The 24373-nt window shown below is 53.6% G+C and overlaps 13 protein-coding genes across 13 annotated transcripts; 8 read left to right on the forward strand and 5 right to left on the reverse strand.

Annotated features, from left to right (window-relative positions):
- The first annotated feature begins 639 nt into the window (after positions 1 to 639).
- Positions 640 to 3611, forward strand: MYCFIDRAFT_86649 (uncharacterized protein). Its single transcript, XM_007925629.1, has 3 exons — positions 640 to 1683; positions 1798 to 1839; positions 1893 to 3611. Exons 1-3 carry the CDS (start codon positions 770 to 772, stop codon positions 3181 to 3183), a joined length of 2247 nt encoding a protein of 748 aa, XP_007923820.1. The 5' UTR covers positions 640 to 769; the 3' UTR covers positions 3184 to 3611.
- A 547-nt stretch (positions 3612 to 4158) lies between these two features.
- On the reverse strand, positions 4159 to 5477 carry MYCFIDRAFT_162202 (uncharacterized protein). The gene has a single exon (XM_007925630.1). The coding sequence runs from the start codon at positions 5316 to 5318 to the stop codon at positions 4305 to 4307; it is 1014 nt and encodes a 337-aa protein (XP_007923821.1). The 5' UTR covers positions 5319 to 5477; the 3' UTR covers positions 4159 to 4304.
- Positions 5478 to 5719: 242 nt separating this feature from the next.
- MYCFIDRAFT_210552 (uncharacterized protein) lies at positions 5720 to 6936 on the forward strand. The gene has a single exon (XM_007925631.1). It carries the CDS (start codon positions 5739 to 5741, stop codon positions 6441 to 6443), a length of 705 nt encoding a protein of 234 aa, XP_007923822.1. The 5' UTR covers positions 5720 to 5738; the 3' UTR covers positions 6444 to 6936.
- Positions 6937 to 7603: 667 nt separating this feature from the next.
- On the forward strand, positions 7604 to 9333 carry MYCFIDRAFT_49571 (uncharacterized protein). The gene is made up of 6 exons (XM_007924358.1): positions 7604 to 7957; positions 8019 to 8051; positions 8108 to 8166; positions 8222 to 8402; positions 8459 to 8691; positions 8749 to 9333. The coding sequence occupies exons 1-6, from the start codon at positions 7928 to 7930 to the stop codon at positions 8807 to 8809; spliced, it is 597 nt and encodes a 198-aa protein (XP_007922549.1). The 5' UTR covers positions 7604 to 7927; the 3' UTR covers positions 8810 to 9333.
- Positions 9334 to 9516: 183 nt separating this feature from the next.
- Positions 9517 to 10300, forward strand: MYCFIDRAFT_56385 (uncharacterized protein). Its single transcript, XM_007924421.1, has 2 exons — positions 9517 to 9672; positions 9736 to 10300. The coding sequence occupies exons 1-2, from the start codon at positions 9583 to 9585 to the stop codon at positions 10117 to 10119; spliced, it is 474 nt and encodes a 157-aa protein (XP_007922612.1). The 5' UTR covers positions 9517 to 9582; the 3' UTR covers positions 10120 to 10300.
- Positions 10301 to 12142: 1842 nt separating this feature from the next.
- On the reverse strand, positions 12143 to 13534 carry MYCFIDRAFT_29460 (uncharacterized protein; the record flags this gene model as incomplete). Its single annotated transcript, XM_007924145.1, has 1 exon — positions 12143 to 13534. A coding segment is annotated over one exon (1392 nt), but the record flags the coding sequence as incomplete, so codon positions are not given.
- Positions 13535 to 14336: 802 nt separating this feature from the next.
- On the forward strand, positions 14337 to 14524 carry MYCFIDRAFT_172328 (uncharacterized protein; the record flags this gene model as incomplete). The annotated part of the gene is made up of 2 exons (XM_007925632.1): positions 14337 to 14404; positions 14431 to 14524. The coding sequence occupies 2 exons, from the start codon at positions 14337 to 14339 to the stop codon at positions 14522 to 14524; spliced, it is 162 nt and encodes a 53-aa protein (XP_007923823.1).
- A 47-nt stretch (positions 14525 to 14571) lies between these two features.
- On the reverse strand, positions 14572 to 15624 carry MYCFIDRAFT_206873 (uncharacterized protein; the record flags this gene model as incomplete). The annotated part of the gene is made up of 3 exons (XM_007925633.1): positions 14732 to 15624; positions 14629 to 14691; positions 14572 to 14601 (listed from the first exon to the last, which is right to left on the reverse strand). Exons 1-3 carry the CDS (start codon positions 15500 to 15502, stop codon positions 14572 to 14574), a joined length of 864 nt encoding a protein of 287 aa, XP_007923824.1. The 5' UTR covers positions 15503 to 15624.
- On the forward strand, positions 15538 to 16343 carry MYCFIDRAFT_172330 (uncharacterized protein; the record flags this gene model as incomplete). Its single annotated transcript, XM_007925634.1, has 9 exons — positions 15538 to 15543; positions 15578 to 15629; positions 15654 to 15662; positions 15712 to 15787; positions 15822 to 15847; positions 15910 to 15988; positions 16025 to 16075; positions 16123 to 16206; positions 16250 to 16343. The coding sequence occupies 9 exons, from the start codon at positions 15538 to 15540 to the stop codon at positions 16341 to 16343; spliced, it is 477 nt and encodes a 158-aa protein (XP_007923825.1).
- MYCFIDRAFT_71635 (uncharacterized protein) lies at positions 15867 to 18309 on the forward strand. The gene is made up of 2 exons (XM_007924532.1): positions 15867 to 16388; positions 16455 to 18309. The coding sequence occupies exons 1-2, from the start codon at positions 16370 to 16372 to the stop codon at positions 18161 to 18163; spliced, it is 1728 nt and encodes a 575-aa protein (XP_007922723.1). The 5' UTR covers positions 15867 to 16369; the 3' UTR covers positions 18164 to 18309.
- A 390-nt stretch (positions 18310 to 18699) lies between these two features.
- Positions 18700 to 20602, reverse strand: MYCFIDRAFT_210555 (uncharacterized protein). The gene has a single exon (XM_007925635.1). The coding sequence runs from the start codon at positions 20498 to 20500 to the stop codon at positions 18773 to 18775; it is 1728 nt and encodes a 575-aa protein (XP_007923826.1). The 5' UTR covers positions 20501 to 20602; the 3' UTR covers positions 18700 to 18772.
- A 257-nt stretch (positions 20603 to 20859) lies between these two features.
- On the reverse strand, positions 20860 to 21885 carry MYCFIDRAFT_202574 (uncharacterized protein; the record flags this gene model as incomplete). Its single annotated transcript, XM_007925636.1, has 1 exon — positions 20860 to 21885. The coding sequence occupies exon 1, from the start codon at positions 21817 to 21819 to the stop codon at positions 20860 to 20862; it is 960 nt and encodes a 319-aa protein (XP_007923827.1). The 5' UTR covers positions 21820 to 21885.
- A 907-nt stretch (positions 21886 to 22792) lies between these two features.
- On the forward strand, positions 22793 to 23592 carry MYCFIDRAFT_131999 (uncharacterized protein; the record flags this gene model as incomplete). The annotated part of the gene is made up of 2 exons (XM_007925637.1): positions 22793 to 23268; positions 23322 to 23592. Coding segments are annotated over 2 exons (747 nt in total), but the record flags the coding sequence as incomplete, so codon positions are not given.
- Between the last annotated feature and the right edge of the window lie 781 nt (positions 23593 to 24373).

A 24373-nucleotide genomic window follows, 5' to 3' on the forward strand; every position in this document is an offset into this window, starting at 1 on the left:
ACAACGGGAGCTGGTTGAGCGAGAAGTTAGAATCACTGACGACCGAGACATTTGGGTCGTCATGGTGCAGCGCATCGTCGTCAGCATAGCATTGGCGTCGTACAGCGCAGCATCCGCTTTCAAGCATGTGTGAACAGTGTGAAGTCCGGTTGACTTTCAAGATGCCGAATGCCGGCAGCCGAAGCATGATCTTCTGTGGGCGCACGCACGTGAGACGACGGGAGGTGCAGAAGGATGCACATGCACTTGTTACAGTATTAGACTTCAATCTCCGCCCGCCGCGGCGCCGTGACCCTGACTAGCGTAGTGGTATGGTATTCCTGGTGAGGCAGTTCATCATCAGCCATCCCGGACGTCTCCTCATCAGAGCGATCTCAGACACCTCATTCGCTCGAAGCCTCCCGGCGCAGCAAGATCGAGCGCACAGAAAGTAAGATGGCGAAGTTCCATGTAAGGGCGCGCATTTTATTATTCTTCCCTTGAATCTGCCGCGAATGCGATGCTACGCCACGCCACGCTGCGACCAAACACCCGGGCTGTTCTTGTATTGCTGTTTCCTCGTATGACGCCGCAAGCGTAGTATAACAGAACAGTCCCTTACCCATCTGACCGCGCGGATCGCCCTGCGCGCACCCCTTTTGCCTGCTCAGTGCTCGCCGTCCCTTGCCAGTGAAAAGGACTGGACGATTGATTGTGGCCGGGGCGCTTACGGGCAGGTTGTGCAATGAGAACTGCTGGCTGCACGCCTAACCCTTGAAACGTTAGAACTATGGCGGCAGGGTTGACATCGGCAGACTACCTGCAGGACGGCGTTGACTGGGCAAAACCACATCGCGTACCACCTCCACCCCCTCAGACATCACCGCCGCGAGCTGCCGTTCCCTACCCCAACGCCAACACCACTGGCGGCTTCTTCGGGCGCGCCTTGGGAGCTGTCAGCCTCGAGAGCCTGAAGGGCGCGGGACGTTCACGCGCCTGCTCTGAAACGCATCCCGCTTCGCGAGCTGGTCCTGCCACGCGAGAGGAGGTCAACGGCGGCATCGCCACGAGACAAAGTGAAGACGGCAGACCCCCATCGTCGCAGAGAGCGCGGCGCGGGAGCTTCAGCTTTCTGCGGAGGACTCGAACCGACGAGCAGCACAACAGCTTGAAAGCCACCATCACCTCACCTGCACCGGCCGCATACTATACGGATGCCACGCCCTTGCCCTTGCCGTCATCCCCGCAACAGCGCAACTACCCATCCTTGATTGCACAGGCGACCGAGAGACAGAGCGAAGACAGGAAAGAGAGAGCGATGTTGCGCAAGAGCTCCCGCATCAAAAAGGAGGAGGCCGAAAGGGCCAAGGCTGCCGCTGCCGCTGCCGCTGCTGTTCCCAAAGAACCGCCGCAAATCAACCCATTGACCTCACTCAACCACATCGCATCCTTTGGCGTGGACGAGTCGAGGCCCGACAGCGTCGCCATCTTCAACCACGCCTACACAACCGCCGCAACCTCTGGCTCTCCGCCATCGCAACCTCGCTCGTTCGGCACCAACTTTTCCAGACCAGGCCACATGGCGCCCTCGTCCAACTTCGCCAACAGCTCCTCGCCAGCCTACACTTCTCGATATGGCCCTCCAGCCTCTTCGTCTCCGCCCGAGCACAAGTCGAGGCTCAATGGTGGCGGCGGTAGCGGAGAGTACGTAGCTTTACATGATCCCCACATCACTGCCCGCGCCGACAGCAGCATGACCAACCGCGGTCGCTTCTCGTATGCTTCCACTAGCACAACGAACGTTAACACCGTCAATAGTCCTCGTAGAGTGCGGAGGCGCAAGGACCCCACTCCGTTCAAGTGAGTATCATCGATTCATGCCGCCTTCTTTTCACACACTGATGTGTCGATAGCATTCTGGTCATCGGCGCCAAGAACAGCGGCAAGACCTCCTTCATCTCGTTTCTGAAGCATTCGCTGGCACTTCCCGCACACAAGCAGCCGTCAACTCACTCACCATCTTCCGAGGCGGCCGGCAATCACTCGCCTTTCGCTTCCACCTATCTTGAGACCGAGATCGAGTCTGAGCGCATTGGGGTCACTCTGTGGGATTCTGCTGGTCTCGAGAAGAATGTCGTCGATCTGCAGCTTCGGGAGATGACCGCGTTTGTGGAGTCCAAGTTCGAGGAGACTTTCGCTGAAGAGCAGAAGGTGATGCGCACACCTGGAGCGAAGGATACTCATATCCATTGCGTCTTCCTCATTCTGGATCCTGTCCGCCTCGACTCTACCATCGCCGAGTCGACAGCACAGCAGAGGAAGGGACTGCAGACTGGCTCCCTTGATGACGATCTCGATCTCCAGGTCATGCGGGCCCTCTGGGGCAAAACCACCGTCATTCCCATCATCTCGAAAGCCGACACTCTCACCGTGGGCCATATGTCATTCCTCAAGCGTCGCGTTTGGGAGTCCCTGAAAGGTGCCAGACTGGATCCGCTAGAAGCACTCGAGCTGGAAGAAGATCTTGAGGAGGAAGACGAAGAGGACATTGATGTTGACTCTGCCGAAGACTCCGACTCTTCCTTACCACTCCCGAAAAGTCGCAAGAGCCACAAGCGCCAATCGTCCCTTTCGGCGATCGCTGGCGTTCTCGACGATGATGAAACGCCCTACATCCCAATGTCGATCATTTCGCCTGATCCATACGATCTTCCACCATATTTGTCGAAAGCTCGAGCACAAGACCGCGTGGGTCGTCGATTCCCTTGGGGCTTCGCAGACCCGTACGATGCTAATCATTGCGACTTTGGCCGGCTTAAAGATTCCATATTCAGCGAGTGGCGTACTGATCTGAGGGAGCTCAGTCGTTCTCGCTGGTATGAGAATTGGCGCACTAGCCGTCTCAAGAACTTTCCAGGATCGAGACAGCGAGTGAAGGGTGGTGTGACGCCTGTCGCGGCTGTCCCTAAGGAGGGCAGAATTGCATCACAGACGTCGCAAAACTACTCGCATCCCCAGACTGCGAATATGGCAGTGCCGAGAAGTGTCAGTAATCTCAGCAGCTCTGCGGCCGGCGTCGGCATGTCGACTCCAACTCCTGCAGCCACCAACGGCGGTCGCAGAGTGGCGTCGGGCGCCAGCGAAGGCGGAAGTGTGAGAAATGCCACAATGACCAGTAACACTTCAAAACGCTTCCCATCCTAGGAGGTTTTGGACACCTTTCGTCGAGCATCGATTAGCTCAGCATCGGCTCACGCAACACCAGCGCAGCGCCGTGGAGTCACTCCACGAACTAGATGCATGTCAAGCTGAGCTAAAGAGAGAGAGAGAGAGCATCACTAGAAAAACCAGGAAGCAAGAAAGCAGGCTTATCTCGAGATTAATGAGGATCGAGACGAAAGCCAAGCAAGGAGAGGACGGTGCTGGAATGCGCATTGCACTTTGGCTGGAAGGATGCGACTACTGAAAAAACTGGATGGAGCTCTGTTTTTCTGTTTCTTGCTCTGTGAGCGTTGCATGATGAGTGCGGTTGTTTTGTTTTGTACCTTTTTTTTTGTTTGTTTGTATTTGTGTTGTAGATATACCCCCTTTTCGATCGATGTCTGAGAGAATGTGATAACTTTGCACCTTAGAGGGAGCTTTTTCAAGTTTCATGAATTCGGGTGTCGATCATGTTGGGAGACGGAGACAGAGAGGGCTAGGATTGACGTGAGAGGCGTCGGTTGACACTTACATGGACATTTGGTTTTTCATGTGGATGCTGACCATACAGTAGTGCCCAAAGCCTCCGCGCAGCCCGCCTCTTTGTCTATGATATTGGTAGTTAAGGAAGCTTTCCACTTCTCAGCATACCAGTATATAGTCATCTTGCACTTGACCTCGGAGAGAACTTCAACCGCTGACCAACACTGGAGTGTCCCTTTAACAATGCTTCGATGTTCTGTGATGCTTGAGAGGTGGAGGTGAGACCAGGAGATATTCATACCTATATCTAGCCTAGCCTCTCCTTCGATCGTTGGCTAGGGCTCTTTGTGTCTACATACCCGACGCCTTAGCTATCTCATCGTAAATTTCTCGACATATCTGCATCGCCGCTTCGTTCATGGTGATTGCCTTCAGACACCTGGCAGGGCTTGCTACCGAACCAGCTTCGATCCTCGCCAGGGCGCAAGGGGGTATGAGAAACTGCACGTTGATTGCCTTTGTACATCTATACATATCTTGTGCTTGTGCTGCACATCTCAATGCGCCTCGCTATGCATGATTGAAGCGCTACCTTTCGCAGCCCTATCCCGTGTACGCCGTACCGATTGCCTAGACTGTATCTACGCAATCTTCATGTCCCCGAACTTCTCTACATCTGCGCTCAGCAGCGTATTTCTCTTTGCTCTCTTCTTCAGCACGTTCTCGATGAATGCCTCTCCTGCCTTGTAACTGCTTCGCACCAGAGGCCCAGAAGCAACGTACAAGAAGCCTAGATCCAATGCTCTCTGCCGCCATAGTTCGAACGTGTCCGGCGTCACGTACTCATGCACCTTCATATGGCGCTTCGTGGGTCGCATGTATTGTCCAAAGGTCACCACATCCACTTCTGCTTCTCTGAGTGCTTTAAGCGTCCGCCAAAGCTGGTCTTCCGTCTCGCCGAGACCAAGCATGATCGAAGTCTTTGTGATCAGATTCGGCTTGGCTTCTTTCGCAGCCTTGAGCACTGCCAGCGATTGTCTGAATTTCGCCCTTCGATCTCGAACCATTGGTGTCAGCTCTTCTGTTGTCTCAACGTTGTGCGCGTAAACGTCAAGCCCGCTTTGCGCAACGAGCTTGACCATGTCCAGATCTCCCGCGTAATCCCCCGTCAATGCCTCCACAAGGATATGCGACGCCTTTTGCTTAATCTTAATGATGGTTTCTGCAAAGTGTCGCGCGCCCCCATCAGCAAGATCGTCTCGATCTACGGATGTAAGGACTACATATCCCAGACCCCACCTCTTCAATGCCTCCGCAGTATTCTCCGGCTCGTGAGGGTCGAGTGGCGGCGGTTTATTGCTTGTCTTCACTGAACAGAATCTACAGCCTCGCGTGCATGTATCGCCCATAAGCATGATTGTGGCAGTCGCAGCAGATTTGTTGCTTCCACCCCAGCAATCGCTAATGTTCGGACATCGTGCCTCTTCGCATACCGTGTGCAAGTTCAGTCCTCGCAGATCGTTCTTTATCCGCTTGTAGTTATCATTGGCCGGAATCGGGGTCTTCAACCATTCTGGAAGCCTGGTGTGTGTTCGTTTCCGGCCTGCAGGGCCAACCTCTACTGTGCGGAGTTCATACAGATCCTCCTTGGCCATAGGCTCTTCTGGCTTGCCGCCCACAAAGTCGCCAAATGAGGGACCGGCATTGAGGCGATCGGTGAATGATGTTGCTGTCCGAGGGGTAGTATCCGTGGTTTGAGGCGGCGGTGGTTCAGATACTGTTGTGGCAAAGGCTCGTTTCTGTGGTACGAGCAGCGATTGTTGTAGCAGACGGCGAGCTGGAGCGCGTATGGAAGCCATGGCGGTGTCGCTCCAGTAGAGAGGTGTGTGACAACGAGGTGTCGAGGGGTGTGGCGTGAATTGAAGGTGGGTGGCTATGCCGCCTTTGTGAGAGATTCTTAGTCAAGTCAATATGCAGGGTTGATCGCGAATCCCGATTTTCGGTCCGACGATCTTCTTTGGGCAATTCCTGTGAGCTTCTACATTTGCGTTCGACATGTATAGCTGACAGCGCGAATGTCGTCTTGGTGGGACAAGTACCTGGCGCCAGGTGACATTCGTCAATATCATCAACCATCTAGCAAGCATGCGCCGATAGAACAACCAGTCCATGCATCGCCAGACCCGTCGCAACGAAACACTCCCGTAAAGCGAGTCGACGCCGCAACCCGAGCACGAAGACAAAATGGATTATTATTAGGTGGAGTCGCGTTCACATGTCTATCAGCATTCGTCACGAGGAGAGCGCTGGCGAAGAAGCATCTTGCGGCATATCCCAAATTTGTCAAGGCAGTGCCAGGCCAGGGACAGAAGATGGATGTCCCAACGTTTGCACCGTCAAATACGCAGCCCAAGGCTGAAGGCGGTCTCGATGCAGCGGAGGCGCTGTTTCTTGCTACCTTGAACGTCGCATCAGTCTTCATGCTGGGAACTGGAGCGTTCATGAAGTACAACGACATTGCGGATGTGGAAGACATGAGAAATTGGGTCAGAGAGGGTGTCGGGTACGATGTGTACGCAGGCGACTCAGAAGCAGATAAAGAGATTGAAACTTGGATGGCTGATGTGTTGAGCCGTAAAGATGGTGTAGGAGATCTGAAGACCTCCATCGTTGAGAAGATGGCAGAGCTGGCAGAGCTTGGCAAGAAGAAGTCGGTCAGTCAGGAGCTTGCAGAGCTTGAGAAAAAGAAGAAAGCATTGGAGGCGCGCGAAAGGGCTTGATGATGCTCAACCAAGATCTTTTCGCTCTTCGATTTCGCTGGAAGGTCGGCGGTGGAAGGTTTATGGGAAACAGCGTCTTATGAGCGCCATGAATCCCTCGCACATCATCCTGTGGCCTCCCCAGATTTGTGGCGAAGTATACGAAATGCCTTCCATACCACCGACGCGACGTGTCCGTTGCGTTGGAGTCCTGGGAGCCAGGCTTGAGCAACTTCTCGCTGCTTTCAGCTCAAGGCGCATGAGGAGTGTCCTCTCTCTTCTGTGAATAGCAGCTCCGCTATGTGATAGAGGCACAGCTAGTGCATGGGTGATAGACGGCACAATTCTGGACCCACGCTGAGCCCAGGACCAACGAACAATGTTATTGTTCGAGGCAATGTGATCCATTCGCGATCAAGTCATGGAAAGGTCTCCTGGGAGTACAGAAATGGTGAGAGGTAACGATCAATTTGTAACAAATCTGTAGTATAACTGTGGCCACCATGCCCTGCACAAATTGCCATTTCTGTCATTCCTGGCATGCCATGCCACGTTTGGCAGGACCCACGTCGGCCTAATGGTCGAAGTCTGGAGAATACCTTCATGTTTTGGCAGATCTGGCGTGACGAGAGGCTGAACTACTAGACGCCGCGTCTAGCCATTCCCATTAATCTTTCCGGGAAGCTATCACAAAGACAGCTTCGAATCAGGATGTTGTGATGTGTTGGTTGGACGAGAAGTAGAGCAGGGAAAAGCCGAAGACGTCTCGGCCTCTCCACAACGAGTGCTGTGACGGCGCTGGTTGGTTTGGCATTGTGCATCAGCAGCCCCGTCCGTCAGTGCTCTCGCCTGAGAGGGTGGAGTATGGCAGAACTTCACCGCATACCGGAAACTGCGCTCGTCATTCCAGCCCTCACTCTTGCATTTTCTGCTCAGAGCACTGTACGACGGTGAAGGCCGATTGTTCGTGTTTGTGCTGCGAAGGCACCATTCACAACTCACAATCATTCAAATTCAAATCGTTCTCGAGAGTTCGGGAAGAACGGGCCGTGGCTCGCGCTCTCAACGAGTCCAATCGCTCGCAAGCCCGCCGGCGTCGTCCAGCACCAGAGCACCAGCACCCGCATCCGCACCAGAACCCTTGCGACACAAGCAACATCCGAGAAACCAACACCCAGCAACCTGGATATAAACAGAGCATCAGACGTTGCCCAAGCTTGGTAGAGCCTGGTTTGCTGCCGAGGCCAGTGACTGCGCACTAGCTGGACCACAACGAACAATCTCCGAGCATTTGCATCTGCGGAGCTTGACCCGCGCGAGCGAGCGATCGCCTGGCCCACGGGACGCTTGACGTTGGACATCAGGAGCTACGGAAGACAATCCACAGCACGCACGAAACGAGGCTGCTCCGCTGACGCTGATTGACACGCCTGCCGTGCGACGCGTGCTACAGAACTGCAAAGAAGGAGCGCGGATTCTGTGAAGGGAGCCGCGGTGTTGCATTCATGGCAGCTCCGGCGACGCAGTCATTGAAGGTGGGTTAGAACTATGGAAACATCGCGATTATGCAGGATACAACGCTGATGCCGGATACAGTGCGTGGTGACGGGCGACGGTGCAGTCGGAAAGGTACTATCTGGGCTCCACGATCACACAACAGGAGCTCTCCGGCTGACGTATGCCAGACATGTCTGCTGATATCCTACACTACGAATGCCTTCCCAGGCGAGTACATACCCACAGTGTATGCCGAACACGAAGCAGAAATTGAAGCGAACCTCATGCTAAAACATGCACAGTTTCGACAACTACTCAGCGAGCGTGATGGTCGATAACAAGCCGATAAGTCTAGGGCTTTGGGATACTGCAGGTCAAGAGGACTACGACCGACTGAGACCGCTCTCATACCCACAGACAGACGTATTTCTGATCTGCTTCTCCATCGTCAGCCCCTCATCATTTGACAACGTCAAGGCAAAGGTGCGCTCACCCTGGGACATGATTCACGACATGCTTGGCTGACGATCGATCTGCAGTGGTACCCTGAAATCGAGCACCACGCACCTGGGGTCCCAATCATCCTTGTAGGCACAAAACTCGACCTAAGAGACGACCCCGAAGTGCGAGAGCAGCTGCGACAAAGGAAGATGGCGCCGATTCAGTACGAGCAGGCTGTGCAGGTCGCCAAGGACATCAAGGCAGTGAAATACTTAGAATGCTCCGCATTGACGCAGAGGAATTTGAAGAGTGTATTTGATGAGGCAATTAAGTATGAAGCGATCAGACAAGCGCTATCAAGACACGTTGTGGCTAACATGTCGCGCAGAGCCGTCATCAGCCCAAAACCACCAGCAAAGATCAAGAGGTCGAAGTGCAGGATCTTATGAGCACCACCCGCGAATAGCAGCATTCTGCAGATCGACAAGCTATACACACACCTCCCCGATAAGCACTTCGACAGTCTCCCGCCTCCTTCTGAACTATCCTTGACACGAAACGCACGAAATCGAAGCCCACAACAATCACGACCAACGAGCAGCGAAGCACAGCTGATAGCAGTAAAGGTACTCCATAGAGCATGGCATGATCGCGAGATTCTTCTCGATCCTTGTGCCACCACCACAATACGGCGTTTTCTATAATGGGCAGGCGTTCAATTGTTCATGCAGGTTCTCTAGGCTCTTGTCTACCGTCTCTCTTTTCAGCAGGCTGAGCAGCATTGTTTTGATACCACTTGGAGCTTCGCTGGAGTTCTGCAGAGGGGTATAAATCTTTAAGATGCGAGATCATGCTCTGGAGATCTCTTGTTACGAGTCTGGGAGCCTGCAATGAGGAACGCTGACCGTCTTGCTAGGGTTGTCTACAAATGGTTGTTTGTAGATATGCGAATTTTGTTCCTGATCTAGTCGTGACATCACTGTGCCATCTCCCTTTCCCATTTTATCATGTCAGTCAGCGTAATGATTGTATGGGAGTAAACTTCGGCACCGCCTCATCAAACAGCCAATCAAAGTTCAGCTTACGGCCCACGAGCTCCGAGATGCCGACGCGAAAGAGCAGCTTCTAGTACACTCTTTGCTTCATTCTTCCTGCTAACGACACCACAAGTCATCAACCAGACTCCTGAACGAGACACAGACACAACAGAATCTACATCAAAATGCCTCGTCAATCCCGTGGTCCAGCCCCGGCACCAAAGCGTCCAGTCGCCGCTCCAGCGCGACCTGCTCCTCCGCAACAGCAGCGCCCAGTACGTTCTTCATAAGAAACATCTGACCAGAACGCAAGCATCATACTAACGCCCGAATTTCAGGCCTCAACATCCGCATACCCACCTCAACAACAAAATGCCGCACCACCACCAGCCGCGCAACCACAAGCCTCTGGCGGCTCAGGACTTTTCGGCCAAATGGCATCCACGGCAGCCGGTGTAGCAGTCGGCTCTTCCATCGGCCACGCAGTTGGCGGGTGGTTTAGCGGTGGAAGCTCAACACCAGCTGCTCCAGCCGATGCTACACCAGCTCAGCAGGAACAGTACGTGCAAGCTCAGGGTGCTGTGCAAAACGCCCCAAGAGTTTGCGCGACTGAGGTCGAGGGATTCAAGAGGTGTATGGATGATAACCAGGGCAACCTCACGATTTGCGGCTGGTATTTGGATCAGTTGAAGGCTTGTCAGGCCGCGAGCAGTCAGTACTAGAAAGAAGTGATGGGAGGGGAGATGATGGTGGCCACGCTGGTGGCGCTGTAAATATATCTGATCACCCCCTTTACGATGCATTGCATTGCGGCTTGATAAGAATAAAAAGATGCATGGGAGGCAAGGAAGATGCTATTAGATGAGATAGAATCGCTGTATGGAATCGGACGTCTCTCCTCTAGCCCTCCACAATGTTGGCATCTATCTGGTTGCCTTGCGCAGACGTTTTGCCCGTCATGTCCGGACCCGGAACCGAGTAGGCATCCTGATCCTGATGGTTCGCGTCACGACGCTTTGATTACCGCCAGCATTGGTGTTGACAGTACTGAAGTTGGAATTGAAGCCGTGAGCTGGGTCCATGGCTAAAGCAAGCAGAATCTCTCGTACAGAGCATTCGCCTTGCCTTGCCTTGCCACTAATATTCTCAATTTTGATTCCTCCAACACGTAGCCATCCAACACATATCGCTCGCATTCTGATTACTTCTTGTATTTTATGGTCTCGCTTGCTGAATTGTGCCATTGCCATTGATTTGTGTGCCGTCGGAGTTGACGATGAAGGATTGTCTGCTGTTGAACGGGGAGGAGGAGGACATGTTGTGTGTGTGTGTGTGTGTGTGTGTGTGTGTGTGTGTGTGTGTGTGTGTGTGTGTGTGTGTGTGTGTGTGTGTGGGAGAAAAGCTGGCGTACTCTGCGAATGAATAGGCTGGATCTGTGGTGTTGTAAGGTTTGCTATAGGTTTCTTGAAAGGCTGTGGTGACTGAGTTTGGAGGTGCTAAGTTCTTCTGTGGATTATATATGTGATGTGAAGCCGCGGATGGCAGTCACTATGGCGTCGAGCCTCGTCTTTTCGATGATCGGAGTGTTAGACTCGAGCGTTTCGTGTTGGCATGAACCGCTTGGCTCTTCTCTGTTGAGTCTACTGCTCGAGGCAATTGATGTCTCGGAGTGACAATGCTCGTGTCTCTGATCAGAGTCAAACAGTGCCGCATAGCGTGTGAGGTTCTGGGTCATCTTCACCAGACGGCACAAACATCCCTCCAATAAGCCGTAGACGGTGAGAAAGGGCAGAGAGAGAATGGTTCTCAGTGATCTCACTGACATTATGCATTACCCATATCGATATCACCTTCCATGCGACGCGTACGCCGGCATCTTCTTATCTATCCTAATGTCTTTCTTCTTCAACGACATCTCGATGTCTCGCTCTTCATCACTCGTGCTGCGAGCTGCTCGATGCTCTTGGTATGTATGCAGCGCATCGTGGTCTCGCAAACTCGTGGACTATGCGAGGAAAGCGCCTGCCCATGTCGAAAAGGAAATCCAAATCCCTGGCCACGTATCTTACAATGCTTTTTCGTACAAATACATCCACACAATTCGTTTCGCATCGATCAGTTACCCGCCTCCATTTCTCGGACTCTAGCCAAGACGGAGGAGTTCTTGCCTTCGTGAGTCGATGACTTCTCGACGTCCAAAGATTTTCGTGTCGGCGAAGGACTTCTTGGTACACGCAGAGAAGGTGCCTGAAGTAAGTTTCGGGGAGTGGCTTCCTTCGCCGGCGCAGGTTCTGCACTTGTTGTGCTGTTCGGATCTGTAACAGCTGGCTTTTCTTCTTTCTCTTCTGGATCCGCTGCCGGAGTGACAGGCAGATCTCTGTGCTCGCTGGCATCCTCAAAAGGCGTTGAAGGCTCAACATCTTCAGCGCCATTGCCGGCTTGTGTATCGAGTTCAGTCTGAAGCTGTTCTGACGGCTCCTTCTCGTCACCAGAAGCATCTTCTGACTTGTGTTGCTGCAAGCTGGGCATAGCTTGGGACGCAGCACCAGTCGACATGCCAAGAATGGCAGTTGCAATGCTTCCTGGCCTTTCTCGAACCTCGAGCTGCTGTAAAGGCTCCTCGGCCTCTTCATCGGACCTCTGCACGTCCTTCGCTCGACCTTCGGGAATGCTGTCGAGGCTCTGCCGACGGCTCTTGAGACCTGCAGCCGAGCTCGGGGTCTGAGGAGCAGTCTTCTGAGAAGATTGATGGATGCATGGAATTACGCCTCCACCAACCCTCGACCAGAACATTTTCTCACGTAGTCTGACGCTCTCTTCCCAAGCAGACTTTTGGTCCTCTTCGGATTCACACTTCCAATGTCCATCTTTGACCATTCGTAAGAAGCCTACGAAATCGCAGCTCGCCCGCAGCCTAGACACACAAAAGTCGCAGATTGGCTTGGAGACATTGTCCTCCTCCGAGGTCCTGAATCGGTACTTTCGTACGTACGGCTCGCTCCTTCTGCTCTCGCCACAAAGCGTGCAAGCAAAGTAGTGCTTGTTCTGCGGGTAAGGCTCGACAGCTAGAGTGCCTTGCAGAAGTGCGCCGAGCACAGTCCTCCTGCTCAGGAAGGATAGTCCAGGTGCCAGGTCTAACCTCAGAGTCGGCTCAATATCCTCGGTGAGCACACGCTTATAGAATTTGCTATCCTTGAGAGGAGGAATGTTCGAAGCGCTGTTATATGCTGATGTCGGGCTTGAAGTCGCAAAGGAGAAGGAGCCAGGCAAATTCGGTGACGGTGAAGACATGTTAGTGTTTGGCTGTGCATTGTACGCAACCTGACTGGCTTGGCTGCTGTTGCTCCTGGAATGCACTCCAAGTCGCCTGGCAAGCAACAAGAGGTCCTGGAAGTCGTTGAAAGCAGCAATGTCACTTCTCAGCACTGGCGATATCAGGTGTGAGAAGTGAAGTGGATGCTCCGGGAACTGTTCCAGGTCTGCGCCATTTGGAGAAGCTTGCAAAGCATCGAACATGGTGTGGTTGGTGGTGATCGGCGTTGATGGTATGCTCGGGTCATTTGGTCGTATGGATGGTGACTGCTCTTGAAGCTTTTCCATCGTGCCTTTGAGATCCTGCAATTGCTCCTGCTGTGAAGACATGAGCATCTCGGTGTCTTGCAACTGTGCCTTCAGCTGGGCATTTCTCTTCTCCACAGCTTCGGTGTCCCTCCGCGCTGCCGCCACCATACTGTTCGCCTCCTCAAAAAGTGCGCTGGTCAAATTCTCCAGCTCACCTTCAACCTGCTTCTTAGCCTTCTCCGCTGCTTCCCGGGCCGATTTCTCTCTGGACAGCTCTGCCCTGAGTCTGGCGATGGTCTTATCAACATCAGCCTTTTTCACAAGCACGCCGCCCGTCACCATCTCGTCCATGCGTTGCTTCTCCGCCGTGAGAGTCGCAATTTCCTGCCGCGCCTGCTCCAACTCATGTCGCGTCTGCTGCAGCGAGTCGTCCAAGTTTGTCTGGTAATTTATGGCATTCACGAGCTTCGTGCTGAGCAAGGCCACTTCCGCGCTCAAATCCGGCTTGTAATTCGGATCGCCATTGCTCTCGTTGGACATGATCTTCGGCGCAGGCGAAGGCGTGCGCGTGTCCATGACATGGTCGTCGCGCATAGCTGGGATGGGCGGGGGCGGCGAAGCGACAGCTGCCATGCCTCTATTAATGTTCGGTGAGGAGGTCGACTTGTACAGTCTCGGGAGGCCGAAGCGTGACTTCTGCTGCGTCGCGGGCTGTGGCGTGACGCTCCGTGTCAACTGAGCCGCTCTCGTGGTCGTACTGTTGGGGGCTAGCTGTCCATGGTCGGCATGGCTCGCGAAGCCGGACGTGAGCAGAAAGCTGAGAGACTATTAGAATGGCCGTCTGCTTGCCTGCGCATCGTGGAAAGGGGAATTCCGCTTACTCCGCCAGCTTGTCGGGTGGGCGTGTTGTCGTAAGTTATTAACGTTGGTGGTAGCCGCCCTACCTAGACTGTTCGACTGCGCCGTTTGTCGTGTGACCAGGGGTTGCACGGACGCTGGCTGGGCTGGCATAAAGGATATTGTCCGATTGTTGCACGCCCAGCCTCGTCCCATACAGTTCGGTATAACACTATCTCTCGATGGCCTAGAGGCAGTAGTAGCGAAATTGGCTGAGCTGTGGCGTTGGACGGTTTGGAGAGACGCGAGGGCGTTGGTAGAGCGTCTGATTTTACACTTTGGAGGCGACGCCCGCCCCCAGTCCCAAGGTTCCCTCTGCCGAGCCGCTCAGCCTCGACGTCAGCCAGCGACCATTGCCATTGCCTCTTGTTTTCTCGGGCATGAACCTGGGTGTAACACGAACTGCATGCCGATGCTTCTTTTCTGCTTCCCATTACCAACGAGCATGATCCAGGAGGTGCGCTATAAAGAGAAGCACATCATGCCAGTATTCGCCTTGTATGTTGCAACAATGTCGCCACGAACGTATCCCTACCAAACACTGAAAAGGTGGTCCACTTAGAATAGCAGCAAAGACGTAACGCCGATGTAACGGACACGGCGGCTGTCGCAATCAATCGCGATCAATCTCTGGCAAAGAGATCGAGCACCGGAAAGATGAGCCAATAGCCTTATATCGCTAATCTAGGCAAAGAAAAGCCAGGAGCCTCATATTGCTAATCAGGAAGAGGTAGATCAGTATACGGCTTGAGTCAAGCGTGAACGACTTTCACCATGTTGTTGTTGTTAGGCAGAGAATGGAGATGTGGCACATGCTGCAATGCCAGATACGTTGTCTCGGGCAAGAAAATAACTCTATCTCTTCAAGCGATCAACGTTGATCCTCCGTTTAATTCTCCTGTGCCCATGGTCATGCCCATTGCCAGCGGCCTTCTCTCTCTTCTCAATACCATACTTCCTCACCAGATCATAAAGCGGTTGAGGGTCTCGACATGTCCGACGATCATAGACTCCTTCGGCAATATCACCCTTCAGATTCCCATAGATATCTCTCGCCAGCTCAAAAGTATCATCGGCCTGGCAAAGGATTGACATGCGCAGATAATGGAGACAATGTGGCCAATGCGGATCATCATGAGCATCCTTGCCAATGTTTTCGCCTGCGGATGCTCTTTGCAACGCCTTCCGAATGCCAGCGAGACAGTGTAGTGAATGAAACATTCCGATACTGCCTTCGTCGTGCTTTTGGTCGAGGCTATAGCCGGAAGCATTGAAGGGCGGGAAAGCAATATTTCCATGGTCTTCGGCGAGTTCGATCTCCCACAAGTAATCCCATTTGTGGTCTATTGACATGTAATTCTCATCGTGTCCGAAAATGGGATGTTGGTTCAATGGACCTGATGATACGCGGCGGTCTGTGCCAGTATCGGAAGATGAGACCTTGCCGCCGAACATGGAATACACGTTGAGGCCGAGTAATAGAATCAGGATGAACTCGACAGTGTATCGAATGATTTGTAAAGATCGCCTTCGCTGGCTCGTCGTCTCTGGGAAGTTTTGAAGGATTCGGTGCACTAGGGCGTCTTCCTCGTGGTCTGCATAACTCCCGCTGGGGCTAGTCAATGGTTTGTACTCGTCGTTTGCCATGGCAGGAGGTATTCGCCAGGTAAGTGGCGCTGCGCATGGTGGTTCTTAGCATTTCTTGCGGATTAGCTGTGCAAGATGGCAAGCGATGCCGCGATTGAACAAAGGAGTCCGTTTCCTAGAATTGGGGGTCAATAGGCATGAATTACGACAGATGACACTGGTGTCTTGCAGGTTTATTAGCAAGACATACATGATGCTGTGTCGCGGAGCCCTAGGCATTCGTAATGCGGCGTCATGGTCTGTCGATGAAGGTGGGAATAGCGTCGCGGCGCGGTTTGATCGAGGGTGAAAATACCTCACGCTGTGACGTCTGGCACAGATTTATTAATATCTGCGGTTATGAGTGTGCGGTCGGGCGTCCGCGCGGCCCCGACGACTACCTAGTACGCAACAGGAACGAAATCAAGGCAAGGACAATAATCGCAAGTCGAACACTCGTTTCTTCACAAAGGATGGATGGCTTGGCTTGATGACGAGCACGATGGCGTTATCTTCGCACGACTGACGACAGAATGCCGCCAGGATTCTGGCTGATTTGAAAAGATGCAATCAGCGACAAACAAACACCATCCCGTTGACCATCAAAACCCGCTCATTCTGCGGCAGACGCTAAAGCGCAGGCTATTACTGATACCTGGCCGTGGGCCTTGGCAGGGCATACTGTCGATCAGGTTCGATTCCTCAAAAGCGCTTGCCGTGACTCTGTGCGAGCTAGCACCACCTTCACTTCCAATTCCAACTTCAAAGCCTACGTTTAACCGCCGCTCAAATCACGTTGGCCAACGAACTACTTCCTGACGGAGCCGAAGGCCGTACGCACGTTCAGCCTTGGAATTACTAGCGCTGTCAAAGTCTATATAATACGACATGGCAAACCCACCACACGGTAAGGAAGCGCACACCTCGTTCTTCCACATCCAAGTTGCTGCATATGCTGACACTGCGGCCTCAGGCGGCGTCCTCAAGGACCTGATTTCCCGCGATGCCCCTCGCCGAGCCCAGCTTTTTGCTGAGGCCGAAACCCTCCCAGCCATCGTTCTCCGAGACCGCCAGCTCTGTGATTTAGAATTGATCCTCAATGGAGGCTTCTCACCTCTTGAGGGTTTCATGAACGAGAAGGACTACAATGGCGTTGTGGAGAACAACCGTCTTGCTGACGGCAACCTCTTCTCCATACCAATCTGCTTGGACCTGAACAAGAAGGAAATTGAAGAATTGGGAGTCAAGCCGGGTGCGCGCCTTACACTGCGCGATTCTCGTGATGACCGCAACCTCGGCATAATCACTGTGGACGACGTCTACACACCTGACAAGCAGAAGGAAGCCAAGGAAGTCTTTGGTGGTGACCCAGAGCACCCTGCAGTCAAGTTCCTGTTTGACCAGACTGCCGACTTTTACGTGGGCGGCAAGATCGAGGCCATCGATCGTCTTCAGCACTACGACTACGTCGGCCTCCGTTACACGCCTGCTGAGCTCCGCCAGCACTTCGACAAGCTCGGCTGGTCCAGAGTCGTCGCATTTCAGACCCGAAACCCCATGCACCGTGCTCACCGCGAGCTCACTGTTCGCGCTGCTCGTGCTCGTCAAGCCAATGTTCTTATCCACCCAGTCGTTGGTATGACCAAGCCAGGTGACATCGACCACTTCACTCGTGTGCGTGTCTACCAGGCCTTGCTCCCACGTTACCCCAATGGTATGGCCGTCCTCGGTCTCCTCCCTCTCGCTATGCGTATGGGTGGTCCTCGCGAGGCTATCTGGCACGCCATCATCCGCAAGAACCATGGTGCCACTCACTTCATCGTCGGTCGTGATCACGCTGGTCCAGGCAAGAACAGCAAGGGCGAAGAGTTCTATGGGCCGTACGATGCTCAATATGCCGTTGAGAAGTACAGGGATGAGCTTGGAATCGAGGTAGTGCCATTCCAGCAGATGACCTACCTTCCAGACACAGATGAATACAAGCCCAAGGATGAGGTTCCAAAGGAGGTCAAGACACTCGACATCTCAGGCACAGAACTTCGTCGTCGTCTGCGAACTGGTGGTGATATTCCTGAGTGGTTCTCGTACCCAGAGGTCGTCAAGGTCCTTCGGGAATCTCACCCACCACGCAACAAGCAAGGTTTCACCATCTTCCTTACCGGATACACAAACTCTGGTAAGGATGCCATCGCTCGTGCGCTGAATGTTACTCTCAACCAGCAGGGAGGCCGATCTGTCTCCCTCTTGCTCGGTGAGACTGTTCGCTCGGAGCTCTCCTCCGAGCTTGGATTTTCTCGCGAGGACCGCGACAAGAACATCCAACGCATTGGTTTCGTGGCATCTGAGCTCACTCGTGCTGGTGCGGCAGTCATTGCTGCCCCAATTGCACCATTCGCACAATCGCGAAAGGCTGCTCGCGAGATCGTTGAGAAGCACGGCTCATTCTACCTGGTGCACGTCGCCACCCCTCTCGAGTACGCAGAGAAGACCGACAAGCGTGGTGTGTACGCCAAGGCTCGCCGTGGCGAGATCAAGGGTTTTACCGGCGTTGACGACCCATATGAGGAGCCAAAGGACAAGGAGGCCGATCTCACTGTTGACCTTACTAAAGTCAATGTGAGAACTGCCGTGCACCAGATCGTGCTCCTGCTTGAGGCTGAGGGTCTGCTTGATCAATTGTAGAATAACGGTTTGGCACTGCACCTACTTGTATTGCATTGTGGACTAGACTTTGAGAGCGCAGTCCGGTGGAAAAAAAGGATACGAAGGATAGATATCAGGTCTCATAGACAGAGGCGCATGGGAATGAAGCATTTACTGGCACCCTGTATGCTCTACTCGATACAACGCTCACCCACTTCTGACTGAGAATTCTTCAGTACTTACCGAGGAACTTCATGCTTGGGCCGCCTTTGCGAGGCTGCACGTCGCTCCTGCTCTACAGCGTTGTCTCGCCAGCAGTAACCCATTTGAGCGTATGCCGCGCTACATTGAGATGGCTGTCTGTACTGACTGTATGTATGGAAGTCATGTGCCCTGGAGGTTGAGCCTGGAGTTATGGAAACGGCAGCCCATCCACACTGCTGTGTACGAAGATGTTTGCTTTGTACCTAGGCTCGTATATTTCCTTCGCGGCTAGTAGACGAGGACGCGTTGCACTGTCGATCACTGACGAAGGTGGAAAATTGGGTGTGAAGTAGACTTCTGGTCGTCAAAAGCATCAGGAAACAGTGTCATGTGACAACTCTTGATTAACATGATAATAATAATCTTGTTTGGACGAGTTGTGGATCAAAGCGTAACAGGCGCTGCGAGTGTTTTCTCACGCTCACTCTCCACACCAGGTGTGCCAGGCATGGAGACCAAAGCCTCTCGCAATCCATCTAGACTGCCCGCAGCTTCTCCCATTCCATCCAGCACGTCTAATCCTTGGAAACCATCCTCGACAATCCACTTCTGCGCGGGCTTTTGAAGCACTTCGCAAGAATTGCCCACAACAAGTAGTCCAGGCGGCCTCGAGCCTTCTTCCTCAACCGCCGTGCACACATGTTCCAGTGTTGTCCGGATGACACGCTGATCGGGGCAAGAAGCACGCTCGATCACTGCACAAGGTGTCGTTGGCGGGTAAGGAATAATCTTGTGGTCGAGCAGGCTGGTGATTAGGTCCTGCAGTCTATGCAATGCCATCAGGAACACCACAGTCTGGTTCGAGAGATAGGCAGGTGGATTTGGCGAGGCGCCTTTGCGACCAGTCCCTGTGCAGACCAGCACCTGGTCGCTGACGCTACGATGCGTTACAGGTATCTGTGCAAACAGCGGGCCACTGAGCGACGACGTAACGCCAGGCAACACCACTGCTTCATAGCCATGCTCGCGGAAGAAAGCCACTTCTTCAGCGCCGCGGCCGTAGAGATACGGATCTCCTTGCTTCAGCCGTAATACTGTCTTTCCTTGCTGGATTGCTTCCAGCGCCATGCTGTGCAATTCATCCTGGGCCTGATCAGCGTTTCCAGGAAACTTGCGAGCAATCTTGATGGGAGTTCTTCTGGGAACAAGCTCTAACACCGGTGCCGGCACCAGCTTGTCTGCTAGGATGAGGTCTGCGCTCCGAATCGCCTTCAGCGTCGCCGCTGTGAGGAGATCAGGATGGCCGGGTCCAGATCCAGCAAGTATGATGCGCCCAGAATTGCGACGTGCATCGATTGCGGCGATACTGATTGGAGGCTTCTCTTCACCCAATTGTGAAGACGCCGCTTCTTGCTTATACGCTCGGAGAATCTGCTCCACGTCTTCATCTGTAATTGCTGCTAGGCGGCGCAAAGGCCAGTACTCGCAAATCTGCGCCAACCACCTCATCCTACGCGCCTTTGCTGCCTCGGCGTCGGTGGGAAGCACGAGCTTGTTAAATGCAGCATTTTGACCTGACTCTTCATCTTCTACTGCTGGATCTGCGCTGCCATCATTGGCGTGATCTTGCTCCCAGATCTTTCTCCGTACAGTGCCTAGACGTTCTACAGCAGGACCCAAATCGTGAGGAAGAGCAGCAGCGATTTCTCTTCGTATCCTGGAGGCTAGTTTACAACCTCTACCGCTTGTCGTCACACCAATCTGCAACGGACCAGAGCTGTGGGTGCTCAGCAAGGTGAATGTGCACAAATTCGGTGCATCTGCGACATTGATTGGTATTCGCAGTCTTCTACAAATTGTGCTTATTTTTGTGGCAAGCTCGCTCTTTCCCCCCGAGGTTACGAAGACTGCATCCACGACATGGTCGACCTCTTCCCGCCCAAGCGCTGTGAGATGGCCCTCCTCAAATTCCTTCTGCACCCACTGCACGGCTTTTTCTTCGATCCGTTTTGCGAGGCCGTAATGTATGGTCGCATTCTCGGGCGCTATGAGAATCGGTTTCGCACCAACTTCGATCGATCTCGCGCATCGTGCCCCAGCTAGAGGGTTTGATCCAATTATGAGGTGCACATGGGCAGTCGAGTCTACCGCAGTGAGTAATGCGGGCGCCATTGTAAAATTGTTCGAGGACAATGGGAATGGCTGTCACTCTTTGCTAATTGAGAGAAGACCAGCAATGCAGTAAAGATAGCAACGCCTTGATCCTGGGGACGTAGCAGTATCTCCTAGGCACACATCGTGGCAAAGCAAATAGGTTGATAAGTTCGTGCATTGATAAGTCAGAGATCGGCGCCAAGTCAAGCATGCAAGCCCTCCAAATCCCGAGAACGGAGCGGGAGCTGCAGCCGCGGAGAAGCGTGGCGCAAGTTCACAAACAAAGAGCACTTTGTGCCTGGAACTGTTCTCCGGCGGGCTGCCAGTGCCGCAATAATTTGCATCAAATGCTACGCAGCACTGCCGCCGTTGTCACATCAGCCCTCCTCATGCTCTTGACCCATGACCACGCCCAGAGCACGTCGCGAAAGAGCCACAGTGCGCTCGAGTGCAGCCAGCTTCGCCATGGCAGCCATTAGACTTGGGTCTTGCGACTCAACTCTGACCTTCTCTCTCACGCGAACTTCCTGCCCTTTGTATGTGAAGACCTCATGCGCTTCGTCGTGGAATGCCTTCACGCCGCCTCCAAGTACGGCTCCCAAGCGCTCGCGCAACGAGAATCCGCTGTAAGATGCTCCACCGGACGGCGTACTTAGCGATAATGGTGTGTTCGTGCCTGTGTTCGGGTAGGCAAGTTCGAGCGTGCGAACAAACAGTAGGACTGCGGCTTCGGAGACAGAAATATGGAGCGAGACGTTCGCAGGCAGCGGTGGATTGAAGGCATTCTCATCGATCGGCTCCTCGTGCCATGATTTCTGATTCTGTGTCCATCCCTTCAGGGCAGACTTCGCTTCCTGTATGTTGTCATGGAGCAGACGTAGTTGGCCTGAGATGAAATTGGCATTCTTGCTGTCGCCTGTCCATTGCGTCGCGTCCACCACATCCAGACAGGCGTTGATTAGCGTGCGCGTCGTGGTAAGCTGTGAGAGAACGATAGTGGCGGCGGTAGGTAGACTGGACACGGACAGCTTGTAGTTGCTGTGCCCCTTGGGCGGAGGCAGCGATGGCAGTCGGAGCTGGATGTCACCCTTCACGATCCTGGCGCCCACTCTGGTGATGAAGCCTTTGAGGTTTTCCGAGCGCAGCGACGACAGCACCAATGTCGAGCCAGGCTCTTTGGGGGCAAGCAGCTCGGCACACTCCTCCAGACCATGCTTCAAGCTGCGGAGGGTGTCTTGCAAGGAGGCGAGCAGGCATTCGAGCTCACGCGTCAGTGTGGCTTCTTCTTCTTTGACCAGGTTTTCCGGCGTGATGGCTGGCCACAGCACAGTGGTCATGTTGCAGACGAGTCCCGAGGTGGTCGAGGTGCGATGGAGCTTCCCGGCCGAGGAGGAGCACTCGCAGCACCACCCAGCAATCAATTCACGCAGCGATTCAGTTCCAACTTCCAGGTTGCACAGCCAAGGCAAGGCAAGCCACATGTGATCTGATCGTATCGTGATCCCAGTCCAGATGTACCGCCCGGCTCGCGTTGCCATGTGACATGACTTCATTGACAAAGGCTGTTGGAATGCCCACGCAGCGCAGCAAAGCAATCATTGTTCCGAGTTCGACCTCCAGCGCACGCTTCCAGCTCATGTCACATGTGCACCATCTGCATGCGTTCCCACCACCACCACCACCGCCACCACCACCGCCGCCGCCTCTACACGCACTTCTTCAATCAATCCAAGCGAAGAATCCTCCGGTGCGGTGGGCATCCCCGTCACCCCGTCACCCCGGCAGCGGCAGCGGCAGCGATTGACTTCGCAGCAACGTCATTTGCCTCGTAGCTTTGGCGCCAGCAAGCTTTCTGCTGCTGCTTCTGCGAGATCACATCACGCACCGCCAAAGCGCGACCTGATCATCGACCACGTCACATCCCAAGCAGCAACCACAGCTGCCATACTGCTCACCTAAGTTACGTAGAAGAATCACCTGCGCCTCGCCTTCTGCATCCTTGCCCCCACCTGCGAACATTCTTGTTTGATAAAACACTCCCAAACCTGAGAGCCAGCGTCCCAGCGGCCGAGCCGTTTCAAGGAGCGCGTGTTTTGTTGCCCCTATTCCACTCCCTAGGGAACAAAATCATCCAACCACACCAGATCTGACACAGCTCTTGTAACGAGCATCTCCCCTGTCCGCTGCTCGCTGCCGAACGACCACCGTCGCAGACGCCAGACACCATGCTACTTTCACGTGAGTACTCCAGCTTCAACCCGGATCGACGAGATATACGACGCCTACTAACACGAATGATTAGGCGCAACCCTGGCGTTCACCGCCGTGCTCCTCGTCGCAGGAGGCATCGTCATGGAATTCTTGGTCATCCTGTCAGGCCTAAACAGTTCGCCATTGAACCGCGTCTACTTCCTGCAAGCAGACACCACGGGTATCACAGGCGGGAACGACCACTTCCGAAACCCTGCACGATGGACCTACCTGGCCATCTGCGGTGTTGACAATGGCCGCAACGCGAACTGCAACCCGAGGGGCGCCGCGATTCCATTCAGCCCAGTGAGGAACTTTGGAACTACGACTGGAGTGCCAGAGCAATTCATCGGTACCAACTCTTACTACTATCTCAGCCGTGTCGCCTGGGCATTCTACCTGGTCGCACTGTTCTTCTCGGTCTGCACATTTTTCACCAGCATTGCCGCATACTTTGCGCGTCTCGGTGCCTATATGACCGGCTTCTTCGCCTTCCTGGCATTCCTCTTCCAGGCTCTGTGCTCCTCGCTCATGACGTGAGTATATCTCTACGCGTGTCACGTCGGAGAAAACTAATGTATGTCAACAGCGCATGGACCGTCAAGGCACGCAACGCCTTCCGCAGCAACAACCAATCTGCTTCCCTCGGCGTCAAGGCATATGCTTTCTCCTGGGCATCGACTGCTTGCTTCCTCTTCGCAGCACTTCTCTTCTGTGTCGGTGGCAGTGTTGGCAAGAGCAAGAACATCAAGTCCAAGGGCTACTTCGGCCGCAAGAAGAGCACTCGAAGCAACCACACCCGAGGAAGCTTCATCGACAGCAACGAGCGGGGCATCAAGGATGAGTATGTAAAATCCTAATTGCAAGTTCAGGTAAGCAGCTATTTGGCTGACAGATCGACTAACAGGTACAAATAGTCACTCCTTCGAGCGATCGTCCTTCGATCGCGCAACATAGAAGTAGCGCAGCAACGCCTCTTCACAACGCGACTACGATGGGCTGAGTTTGAATGACAGCACTGCCGGCAGGAGCAGCAACAGAGCTGATACGGAGAAGATCTCGTAACGTGTCTATGCTTTCACGATTGTACGCACGCAAACTGGTGTCCAGGTTTTGAATAACAAATACCCAGTAGGAAACAAGTATGTAATGTGTTGTCCTTGTAATTAGGAGAGAAATTTATGATAATGTATCAAGACAGTATATTTCTATCTAGCGACTTCTACTCCTACACCCAGCCAATTTGAGTTAGGCAGTGACTGCTGATTGTGGAACCCTGCTAACAGGTTGACTACGCATATGCATTGACGCCGACGTAGCGAGTGAAACAATCCTCGTCGGTCTCTGAGTCAGTCTCGCTCTGGATCCGCGACACTTCCAAGCTCGACCTACTGCCCCCCTAGTCCGGTAGCGCTACACACCACTCTGGTTGCAATCGCGCTACACAATAATTCCAGAAGAGAACTCATCAGTATCGACAAGTTCACCCCAACGCGTCACTCCCTCAGATTGCTCTCACAATTCCTGGACTTGGAGAACATGATGACTATTTACGACACGCTGGATCTGCATCAACCGTGTTTCTACAAATATGACTGGGCATTTCGCGTCGTGGGGGATGGACCGAACGGCAATCACTCA

This window comes from Pseudocercospora fijiensis (assembly GCF_000340215.1).
Source record: "Pseudocercospora fijiensis CIRAD86 unplaced genomic scaffold MYCFIscaffold_2, whole genome shotgun sequence".
Classification (NCBI taxonomy): domain Eukaryota; kingdom Fungi; phylum Ascomycota; class Dothideomycetes; order Mycosphaerellales; family Mycosphaerellaceae; genus Pseudocercospora; species Pseudocercospora fijiensis.